Genomic DNA, 12,053 nt, shown 5'->3' with positions numbered 1-12,053 from the left:
ACATTGCCTTGTCATTCTGCTGTTGTTGCGCTGAGTGAACGCACTTTTGTGTCTTCCTCAGTATATTCTCATAATGGGTCCTGAATCAAGCTGATGCACTCGGGTTGGCTTTCCTACCAAATACAGCAGAACATTCAATTTCTTCAGGAAAGAAATATGTAAATGTGTACATGTTGTTTGTATATTGCATTTAATGTAGATATTTATGTTTATTTTGTAATATGATTCTAATTACATTGTGGGGTGCATCATATTCTAAATCATGTGCAGTCTTAAGTTCACTTTGGTGGTATTTAAAGATGGTATGTCCTAGAGTAACAAAAAAGAAGCTGGTTGCCCTCAGTGAGAGAGAGATGGAGGCAGCCAGAAGTTCAAACTGGAAGAATAGAATGGAGCTATTATTGTGTTTTCTGACAGATATCTTTTTGTAAATATTAGCAGTTTTCTTTTCACTATTTTCGCTAAGTTTTGTAATAAATACCCCTGCACTAAAGTGCTAGCGGCTGCAGCCATTTTTTTCTTTGAGATGCATGGTGCTTTACTGGCCCCTATGCTCAGAATGAAGACCTCCAGCCTAGTGCAGCACTGAACAGGAGAACAGAAAAGCCCACCCACTCCCTCTTCCTGTGTGGGTAGCCTCGCCCGTTTTCTTAAATAAAAACAGATATTTCAAGTCAGGCACATCTGGGGAGAGAGAAACAAAGTTAATGGTTCAGATCAATAACCTCATTGCCCAATGTGATCAATATATTGTGATGTGTTCGATGAAATGTTATCAACTTAAAATGTTGTTTCACTTTGTTTCCCCACTGACGCTGCTTAAACCTCTGTTTTCATTTCCGATTTCCAGGTTTGGCAATTTTCTGCTTTTTTTCTCACTCATTTTACTTTCTATTTTAGCCTAAGCAGATGGAGAACATTGAACACTGTTTTTCAATATCATATACTGTACTTCTTGCTTTTATTTCTATTTACAGTACTTTTCTTGTATTCAAATATCAACTACTGCAAACTTCGACAGCTCTTGGTTTCCAATACTGTTCCTGACCTTTCTCCTCCTTCTGTTTCCTCTGAACCCATCTCTCCCCCATAATTCCTCCCACGCGTTCAGTTCCTTATTATGTCGTTGTCTCACCATCCCCTCCCTCTTTCTTTCTCTGATGCCAAATAAGACTGTTCAATGGTGACTTCCCTCCAGAATCCCCAATCCACCTGAACCCTTCTAGCTGGTCTCATACCTTCTCTTCATATGCACATTGATAACAAATGCAGGCATGTTTGCTGCCTTAATGTTTCCATCCCCCTCCCTCACTCCCCAGTAGCACATGCTCGTGACCCGGTGGTTGAGGACCACTGCCCTAACCTACCCTCTTCTCAATTCACAGTAATTCACTTAAAGAACTGACTTTTATATTAAAACCTGCTGAAAAGGTTGTGATTTGACAGTGAGGTTTCATTGAGGCCAGATGCCAACTGTCAGTCATATCCTTAAACTTCACTTTGAACATCAAACCATTGTCACCCACACAGATATGAATTTCATATCCTCATCAGATCTTCTTTCCAACTTTGTTGTGTCTCATTCCTACAGCGTTCCATGTCTCATCCTCACACAGCATTCCATGTCTCATCCTCAGTCTTCCATGTCTCATCCTCACAGTCTTCCATGTCTCATCCTCACACAGTCTTCCATGTCTCATCCTCACACAGTCTTCCATGTCTCATCCTCACACAGTCTGCTGCTATCTTCTCCCCAAGATCCTTAAGGACTGTCCAGGTTGGACTATTATTTCAGCCTGCTCTTGCCCCACTGAACTCACTTTTTCCGACCTGGTTTCCTTTCTCCCCTAGTCCAGCTTTTGTGATATCTCTGATATTCTCACTCACTTCAATGTTTCCCATTTATCTGATTATCATTGATTAATCTTCATCATGGCCGAATATTTCCTCTGCAACTCCATCCCACATGAGGAAGATTTGAGAGCTTCCTGCTTGATCTTTGAACAGAGACCTACTTAGTTATCCTCTATCAACACACTCACTGAAAAAAAATCACTCACTTTTCGAGCAGGGGAAAGATCTCCTATAGGCCCAAGCTACACCTGTCTTTTTGTGGGAATATGTAGGAAAGTCTTTGTTTCAGTCCTACTTGGATCACTCACTCAACTCATTTTCCAATACATTGATGACTGCATCAATAAATAACGGACGTGACTTCATTGGTGGCCACACTGCTGCGCTGTTGTTGGCTTCAGGATGCTTCACAGAGTGGAGCACCAGTTGGGATTCTGTTCCAGCATCTTGTCAATTGTTTGTGCTGCATGTGAGATGTTAATGCTGCTCCTGCAACTTAAAAGGTCCATGGACTTTCCATGGTTGTTTGGGTCAGAGGCAAATTAAACAATGCATTCTTCTCTTAAGCCAATCAGGTTACTTCATACAGTATGTAGCATTATGTAAAGTAAAAGGATATTTATTAGCCCCTAATTTTCACTTTACATCACTGTATATTGTTTTGCAAGTGACGCCTCTGATTTTTAGTCATAATGGGAAAAGTTCATCCCCCTGTATCATTTTTTAAAATCTTATTTACTTTAAATATTATCAAAGTTAAATGGCCCCTGTTTTTATCACCTACTGGATAGGGCTGATTGGAGACTTCCTCCACTGCTGTTCATACTCTGGTATTGGTTCCCAATGGAAGTCCAGCTTCCAGTTGAAAACTCCTCGCTGTGGATCAACCGAGTGATAGTACTGGAACGTTTTCCAATCAATAACATCTATTACAGGAGAAACAACACGAGTTCTGCAATGAAAGAAAAACAAATGGCATCAAACTTCTCTCCATCTTCTCTTCTTTAATTTTATAAGAACTGATCATACAGCCCTTCCCAAATGTTACGAGCAGTGCTTTCCATTTCATTTCACTTAAGCACAAAGTAATAACAACCAAAATTTTATTACTATTTCCAGCAATCGAGAGCAGAATATGTATTGAAGGTAGAATTTTGTTGTAATCTGCTATACTGCACAAGAACATCTAAATCCCTCTGAAATCCATTCAATTATCATCTCCAATAAGATAATAATTTGTCTTTTATAACCATATAACAATTACAGCACGGAAACAGGCCATCTTGGCCTTTCTAGTCAGTGCTGAACGCTTACTCTCACCTAGTCCCACTGACCTGCACTCAGCCCATAACCCTCCATTCCTTTCCTGTCCATATAACTATCCAGTTTTACTTTAAATGACAATATTGAACCTGCCTCTACCACTTCTGCTGGAAGCTCGTTCCACACAGCTACCACTCTTTGAGTAAAGAAGTTCCCCCTCATGTTACCCCTAAACTTTTGCCCCCTCTCAACTCATGTCCTCTTGTTTGAATCTTCCCTACTCTCAATGGAAAAAGCCTATCTATGTCAACTCTATCTATCCCCCTCATAATTTTGATCCCTCCTAAAGCAGTGCGTAACCTCACACTAGAATAAATGCCAATTTACCAATATTTTGCCCGCTCACTCGATCTGTTGCAGAGTCCAGATATGCTCATCATGTCTTCCTACCTACTTCTATGTCTTCAGCGAAGCTAGATACTTTACATTCTGTCCCCACCTCTATCTACACAAGTCATTAATATAGATAGTAAATAATTGAGGTAAGTAACCCCACTGCCTTGTGGGTAGCTTCAAGAGAGATGAAGGCTATGGGAGTAAACCCAGACAACAAATCCGGAGTGGAGCCCCTAAGGCAGCTGGACGTCATTCCAGCAGTTCCTGCAGCCAAGCTGTGTCAAACATATTAGTTCATAAGCTTTCCTTTGGACTACACTGGTGAGGCCTAGAGGGAGATCTTGACAACTGGGCATCTCAGGATCTCCATACCTTCCGCCCAGGCTTGTGATGATGATCATCATCACCCATTGGTCTTCGAGACAGATGGATGCCAACTAACCAACTAACCAAATAACTGAGGGCCACAAACTAACCACTGTGCCACTAGGTACATCCATCCTGTGTGAAAAATACCTATATATTTAAACTCTCTGTCTTCTGTCTGGTAACCAGTCCTTGATTCATGATAAGACACCTTCCCCAATATCAGCAGGTTTTATATTGTGCCTCTTATGTAACACATTTCTAAATGTCCTCTAAAAATACAATCAAACTATACTTACAGGTTCTCCTCTGTCAACTCGCTTTAAAGATTTTAAATATTAGCTTTATTTGTGATGAACTGGGGACTGAGGCTTGGGCCTCCTCTGGATGCTCCGGGAGTGAATCTGGGACTCCACCTGGTTCAGGGTACTGTTGACTTGCCTCTATGGTTTGCATGATGTGTGTGTGTTTATTGGTCTCTCTCTCTCTCTTTCTTTGCGCAGTTGTTTTTGGACTTTTTAAAAAATTGAGTTATTCGGGTATCTTGCTTTGTGGCTGCCAGTAAGCAAACAACTTTCGAGTTGTATAATTTATACATTCTTTGATAATAACTATGCTTTGAATCTACATCAAAACATATAGTGAAATGCTAACGACCAACAAAGTCCAAAGGTGTGCTGGGGCAGCCTACAAGAGTCAACATGCTTCCAGTGCCAACATAGTGTGCCAACAAGTTACTACTCTTAGGTCTTTTGGAATGTGGGAGGAAATCGGAGCACCTGGTCTGAACAACAACTGAACCTCTTGACCATGTCAGCATGCTTTTTATGGATTGACTGTCCATTATCTTATGAATGTCCATTAACTTATTGTGGTGGTACACTTGCCAGCTTCAATTAAAGCTGCATCGAATAGAATAATACTGATACCAAGAAATCAAATATAACCACAAAGGGCTTGATGCCCCAGATATGGGCACCATGGGAGCGTGGTGGTTAGTGTGACACTATTACAGCTCGGAGCTTTGGAGTTCATAGTTCAATTTCAGGGTCATTGTTTTCCCCATTGAAAGTGTGGGTTTTCCCCAGGCACTCCGGTTTCCTCCCACAGTCTAAAGGCATACTGGGCAGGTTAATTGGTCATTGTAAATTGTCCCATGATCAGGCTCGGGTTAAACTGAGGTTGCTGGGGCAGCGCAGCTCAAAGGGCCAGAAGGGCATGTTCTGTGCTGCATCACTAAATAAATAAAATTAATATACTGAGATAATTTGCCACATCGGGGGCTGGGGGGGAGTTCACTCCACACAGAGGAATTCAACTACACTAGACTACAAATACTATTAACCATTTGGTTGAAAGCAAGATCCATTTAGAGCAGCAAGCAATGATATATCACAACAGTATTTGATTTTCACGTATCAGATCCAGAAACACACATCAACATTTATAGCTTTTTTACTCATTCCAGCTGAAGAAATCAGCATATCTTTTGCAGCTTTGTTCCTATAGATACTGCTGTCCAACTGCGACGTAATTAATTGAAGCAGCTGAATTAAGTTAATGTTTACAAAGAATGCTATTGTGGGACAACATCTAGCCTTCCCACCGTAAAAGGGCACATTCAGACTTAGGCCTGTACTGGAATCCTATCCACATTGTTTCTGTTTCTTAAGGTATCCATGACAACTCAGAAAGAATTTCACCAGCCAAGTAGAAAATATCTTCTGGAATAAATATGCTATTCGTAAAATGCCAGTGGTAATCATCAGAACATGGCTAATTTATATTCAAAGGTCAATTCAATTTCATTATGAAATTCCCTTCCAACAAATGAAGAATTAAGCTGTATTTTATTTACACAAGTAAGATCCAAATTCTAAGTTCTTTTACTTGCACAAAGATCTAAAATTTCAACAGTAAGGTTCACAGATAACTGTTGCAGTGGTTTCCCCATGTAACATCACACTAAGACTAACATTGGTTATTCCAGTGCAGCAATCCTTATTGATTGAGTTCCATGTTTTGCAGGTTCCCACAATTATCCCATTGTAGCTTGGCAGGGACAGGTCAATCTCTTAAAGGTACATACTAGATTACAAGTAACATTCCTCCATTTATGAAGGAGAGCAGACACCAAATGAATCAATGCTGCAATGATCAGAGGGAAGTGGGGCAAGGTTCTTAAAGGCCAGTGTTCCCTCACAAAAGCCACTGGTCCTTGTGTGGTAAAGTGTTACGCTAGTAAAATATAAAGTACTGAAACTATTTCAAAATTAATTATGTGTAAATACTTAAAATATCTTAAGGTAATTAAATGCATTCACATTTCACAAAAGATAAAATAAATGAAATTTACCTCTTTTTCACATAATCATTCCTTTCTGTTTAAATAAGTGAAGGCAGCAGGTTTAATCAGATGGAAACAAGAGACTATCTGCAGATACTGGAAGTCCAAGCAACGCACACAAAATGCTGGAGGAACTCAGCAGTCCTGCTGAACGCTCTCGGCCTGAAACGTCGACTGTACTCTTTTCCATAGATGCTGCCTGGCCTGCTGAGTTCCTCACGCATTTTGTGTGCATTGTGTGTGTTAATCTGATACATGTTCTGTGGGGAGATTTTCTGTTGTAATCACAGGTCTAATTAACTGCACAGCAGACCCAGATTTTCCTGTGCAAAGGATCCAAAATTTTCTCACTATTACCATATAAAACTGTGGAAATAGTGGGGGTTTTTTTGCACAAACTTCAGGCCAATCTAAACCTGGGTTGTGATCAAAGGATACTTATTAACCGAAATCATGAGAATAGATGTGCTGCTCTTTGAAAAACTGCATACATTTTACTTCACCACGGACAGTAGACATGACCTCAGTTTAGCATCTGAAATAATTTCTCACTCCATGGCATTCAGTTATTGTGGCACTGAAGTGTCAGCCTAGATTCTTCTTATTATTATTTAGAGATCCAGTACAGTATCAGGCCCTTCTGACCCAACAGACCTGTGCAGCCCAATTACACCCATGTGACAAGTTCTACTAACCCATACATAATTGGACTGTAGGAGGAAACCGGACAATTCAGAGGAAACCCACGCAGTCATGGGGGGAATGTACAGACTCCTTCCAGACAACGGTGGAATTGAAGCCAGGCTCCTGTCGCCATAATAGCCTTATGCTGACTTTGATTCACAAACTTCTAGTTCTAGGGTGGCTGCTGTCAATAATGTTCCAAATCCACAGTGCATTCTTTACCTTTGATATTTTCAGTGCTTCACTCAGATGTCTTTGGATCCACGGAGAACGGATGGCAAGTGGCAATCAGAAAAAGGGGTTGGCTGCCCAAGTTTCAGCTGAAGCCACAAGATTTAGTTGGACTTAAAGTCGATGTTGAGGCCTCCCTGATTACCCTTCCCTTCATACTGTCACCTCTGGTGGATCTCCTGTCAGAAGGACAGGATATCGTCAGGGCTTTGTTAGAGGAGTCTGGTATATTGTATGATTACTTAAGTACAATTGTATCAAGCTTGATTCGCTTTTGGATATCTTTCCCAATTTAGATAACAGACATTCCACTCTGCAAAAACTACGTTTGTAATTTCAGGGAGGTAGCACCATCAATTTGTGGGAGACTCCCGGAACTTTTGGGAGAGGTGGGATGTCTGCAATAGAGTAGCTCCTTAGCAGCTAGCCAGCTAGTTTAAATAACGTTAGCTATGCTAATGAACGAATGACACTTGTTAAACTCACCTCAATATGTTTTTTACAGTCTTAATCCACCATGGGCAATAGAAAAGTCACTGTTGCAAACAGTGCAGCGAGCAACACTGTCATTATTTTTGACCCCTGTTAGACAGGGGTACACTTTAGGGTAGTCTGGGGTGACATACGTTTTATATTTTCTTTTTTTGAAACACTCTGCCATTGGCGCTCTCTCGCTCTCGTGGTCTCTCTCGCACTCGCTCTCTCTCTCTCGTGGTTGCTCTCGCTCTCGTGGTCTCTCTCGCGCTCGCTCGCTTTTCTCTCTCAAAAAAATTGATTTCCGGGACATTTTATATAATTTGCGGGCATCAGGGAACCACTATTAATATGCTGGAGACTCCTGGAACTTCTGGGAGAGGTGGGATGTCTGAGATAATGTCCCAGGAGTTGCTGCAAAGGTTACTATGAGGATTTGAATGAAGATTCTGAATATCTGCAGTGTGGTGTGAGAAACTGAGTTAACATTTTAGCTTGATGACACTTCTAATTTCTCCAAAGGTGCTTCCTGACCATCTGGAGTATTTTCAGCAACTTCTGGTTTATTTCAGATTTCCAGCATCTGTAATATTTTACTTTTGCATAGAAGGAATGAAATTTGCGCTGGCAATTTCACTGGAATGCCAAGTACCACGCAAGAAGATTGCATCACAGAAATGCCCTCATCCATTCTGCCTGATTCTATTTGCTGAAGAAAAAAATGGAATGTGAGACTTTGGGAGCGATGTGGTAGTGAGCAGGGATTAGCAAGCTCATCAGCCTCAGATAATTCTGAGTCAGGAATCTAAGAGTGATCATGACCCTGCCTTTGTGAGCAAGGCATTCCAGTCACAAGCAAGGTTCTGTCTGAGCTGATAAGAGATCTTATACCTTAACTACGAAAGATACCTGCAGGTTGAGTGTTAGTCATTTAAAAAGGAGGGTTTCATACAAAACTGAGTTCGTATAGGTGGTTCTGCAACAGAACAAGAACTGTTCCATGATGTTGATGTCATCTGGGGAAGTCTTATACCAGAAAGCAAAGTGCCAGAGTGAAGAGAAATCCCACTAAACTGTGAGGTAAATTTCCCAGTGGGCGCTGAACCACTCATAAATGTGCACAAAATGGCTGTGCTGCAGTTTGCCTGATTATTAACAATGCCGTACGATTTTTGTTTCGGAGCTACGTTGAACTTCTAGCCCGTGGTGGTTTTCCATCAGGAATACACTAAGCGTCAGCAGAGCAGTGCCGGAGGTCAGAGACAGAGGATAGAGTGGGAATGAGGCAAAGAATATAAGTAAGTGTGACTGAAATTTGGTGTCGTGTTGTAGACTGAAATAAGGTGTTCCACAAGATGGTTACTCAATACGTACTTATTCCCCCCATCACAGAGGAAATGACATCATGAGCAGCAAAAATCATATTTAAAATATTTAAATTTATGACATCTAAAGTAAGTCAAGAAAGATTAAATGCACTCAAATTCAAAAATAATAAGACTCCCACTGCAGATGGATGACATGAATACACTTTACAATAACACTGAAAGCGAAGGCAAAGCCAATGTTATAAATAATATGGTACAGCAGCACCCAGAGGACTAAATCATTGATTTAGAGAAATGAATTTGAATCCCAACACCATAGACTGATGATATTAACTGCAAATTACAACATAATTCCGGAACTGAAGAGTTAGTGTCAGTGACTTGACTCATGAAACAACTGGATTGTTACAAAAGTCCATCCAGTTCATGAATATCTTCATGGAAGGACATTTTTTGCCGGAAGTACTAATATAGTCCAAAACTTGATTGTTTATACTACCTCTCCAGAATGTACTGCTACTGCTCACTGATATCCTTAACCCGACTACTAATGTAGAAGATGACATCAGTGGTCTGAAATACCCTGGACCCCAGTGGCATGGTCTGGATAATAACAGATTTCCTTTTAAGTCTTGCCTCCAAAACACCACTGAAAGTTTTGACAGATGGCAAAAAGTCATCCCCAAAATTGTAAGGGTAACATGGTAGTTTAAAATGCCTCTTCAACAAGCCAAAAACAATAGAATTTTAAGTATAATATTCAGTACAGTTAGAGAAATTTAGTATTTATAATAACATTAAATAATTAACCAAAAACACCCAAGCCAATTTTATTTAACCAAAACAATCAAATAGGAAGTATCTCTCTTTTGTCTCCTACCCACTTAGTAACAGTATCTATTGAAATCAATCAGTCTTGGATTCTACACCATCTCATCTGGCCCAGATTCTCAGAGGCAATTCCGCAGAATGAACGCTGGAGAGTTTCAGTAACAGTGCTCCACTGTGGTAACACAGTGCTCCACTGTCTCAGTAACACAGTGCTCCACTGTCTCAGTAACACTGTGCTCCACTGTCTCGGTAACACAGTGCTCCACTGTGGTAACACAGTGCTCCACTGTCTCAGTAACACAGTGCTCCACTGTCTCAGTAACACAGTGCTCCACTGTGGTAACACAGTGCTCCACTGTCTCAGTAACACAGTGCTCCACTGTCTCGGTAACACAGTGCTCCACTGCAGGGCTCTACGTCTTCTGCTTTTGGTGATGCATATGAAGAAAATTGGATTTTACCAGCTCTTTTTTTTTTCCTTGACTAAACACCAGTGATAACTTGTAAGATCTAATACATTTTGTCTACTGAAAAGATCACTCCTTACTTTACATCTGAATTAGGGTAAGGAGCACATGTGAGAACTGTGGGTATGTAAGTGCCTTTACATCGATTTTCACATATCACTCACATAATCACAGGCAAGAGCTGTATGGTGACTATGGGTAAGGGAAATACAAATGCAATTAAAAGTACCTAGAGCAATATTTGTATCAAAGAGAGTAGCAAAGAGGAAATCATTTTCCAAATCTTTATCTTGTGGTGGTCAAACCTAGTTGGAGGCAACCTCAAGAACAAAGTACTTACACCAGAAAAGCGTTCCAGAACTAGTTATTATCATTGAAGTCCAAACCAAGTTTAGGTGCTTCCATTCTTGACTAAAGACTAATAATTATTCTGTTTCTTGATTCTGCTCAATAGCTGAAACATAATATTTTTTCATAAAGCTGTGATTACATTTGCTATGTAAATATACCTACAGTGCCTTGTAAAATTATTCAGCCCCCAATCCTTTGTTCATATAAATGAGTATAACAACTAGGGATTTTAATCAATTTAACTGAGAATTTTTATTTGTGAATCACATGCTCCTTTTCATCGAAGAGCCCAAAAAACGGGAAAATTGTAAAACGTGGAAAACTGAAAATAAAAAAAATGAAATGTCAGCAGTTCAAAAGTATTTATCCTCCTTTGCTCAGTACTCAGTTGAACCACCTCTCACAGCTATTACAGCCAGTGGTCCTTTTGGATAAGGATCTATTAGCTTTGCACAACGTGATGAACAAGATTTGCCCATTTCTCCTTGAAAAAATTGCTCAAGCTGTGCCAGGTTAGTTGGAGAGTAACAGTGGTTACTTTTGAGGTCTTGCCAGAAATGTTCAATCAGGTTAAGGTCGGAACTCTGACTAGCCCACTCAAGAACTTTAATTTCCTTCATTTGAAGCCAGACTGTTGTTGCTCTGGCAGTGTGCTTTGGGTTGTTGTCCTGCTGAAAGATGAACTTCCTCCCCATTTTAAGCTTTTGGACAGAGGCTAGCAGGTTTTTATCCAGGTGCCTCTGTATGTAGCAGCAGTCACCTTCCCATCAATCTTGACCAGATTTCCAGTCCCTGCTGCTAACAACCATGTCCATAGCATGACACTACCTCCACCATACTTTACAGTAGGGATGGTGTTCTCTGGCTGATGCACAATATTAGATCTATACTATACGTACTGCTTAAAAAAACATACCCGTGCTGGTAAAGACTTTGCAAAGTGTCATTAGGAAGATACTGTAAGATGTGGAAGAAGGTCTTGTGGTTGAATGAGACTAAAATGGAACTTTTTGGCCTCAACACTAAGCAGTACGTGTTCACGTAGCATGAGCGAGGAGAACGCATTTCAAAATCTAGCCTATATGTGTTTGGAAGTTAAGCACATGTGTGCCAAATGTGAGTATATCTCTTAGTTAAGATGAGAATGATTTATTCATATTGTTTAGTTTAAATTTACCACTACCAAATTGGTTTTGTATATTTTGTTTTGGTTATTTTCATGTTGCATATGTAACAAGGGTGTGTGATCCGAAGTTAAACTGAGATTGTAAAAGCAGGAGCTGTGTTTTTCTTAAAATTCATTTCATCATTTTTATTTCAATACCCTCTTTCTGCATTAAAACATCTAAAACAGATAAAGGAATTGAAGACCTGAAAAAGTATTTGTTGTCCTGCATGTGTATTTTCCACAGGCTACAAAACTAATACAGACTTTTCCAAAAAGACAACTGGCCGTAATAG

General features: G+C 40.2%; 1 protein-coding gene across 3 annotated transcripts in view; it reads right to left on the bottom strand.

Annotated features, from left to right (window-relative positions):
- LOC140195405 (polypeptide N-acetylgalactosaminyltransferase 15-like) overlaps positions 1 to 12,053 on the bottom strand; it is a 66,193-nt gene that overhangs the window by 38,838 nt on the left and 15,302 nt on the right. For all 3 annotated transcript variants that reach the window (XM_072253641.1, XM_072253643.1, XM_072253644.1), the window contains exon 4: positions 2,639 to 2,806. In XM_072253641.1, the coding sequence (XP_072109742.1) occupies positions 2,639 to 2,806 (168 nt within the window). The remainder of the gene's footprint in view (positions 1 to 2,638; positions 2,807 to 12,053) is intronic.

Source organism: Mobula birostris, chromosome 3, assembly GCF_030028105.1.
Source record: "Mobula birostris isolate sMobBir1 chromosome 3, sMobBir1.hap1, whole genome shotgun sequence".
NCBI lineage: Eukaryota > Metazoa > Chordata > Chondrichthyes > Myliobatiformes > Myliobatidae > Mobula > Mobula birostris.
The sequence above is the reverse complement of the archived record's forward strand: the minus strand, read 5'-3'. Positions and strand labels throughout refer to the sequence as shown.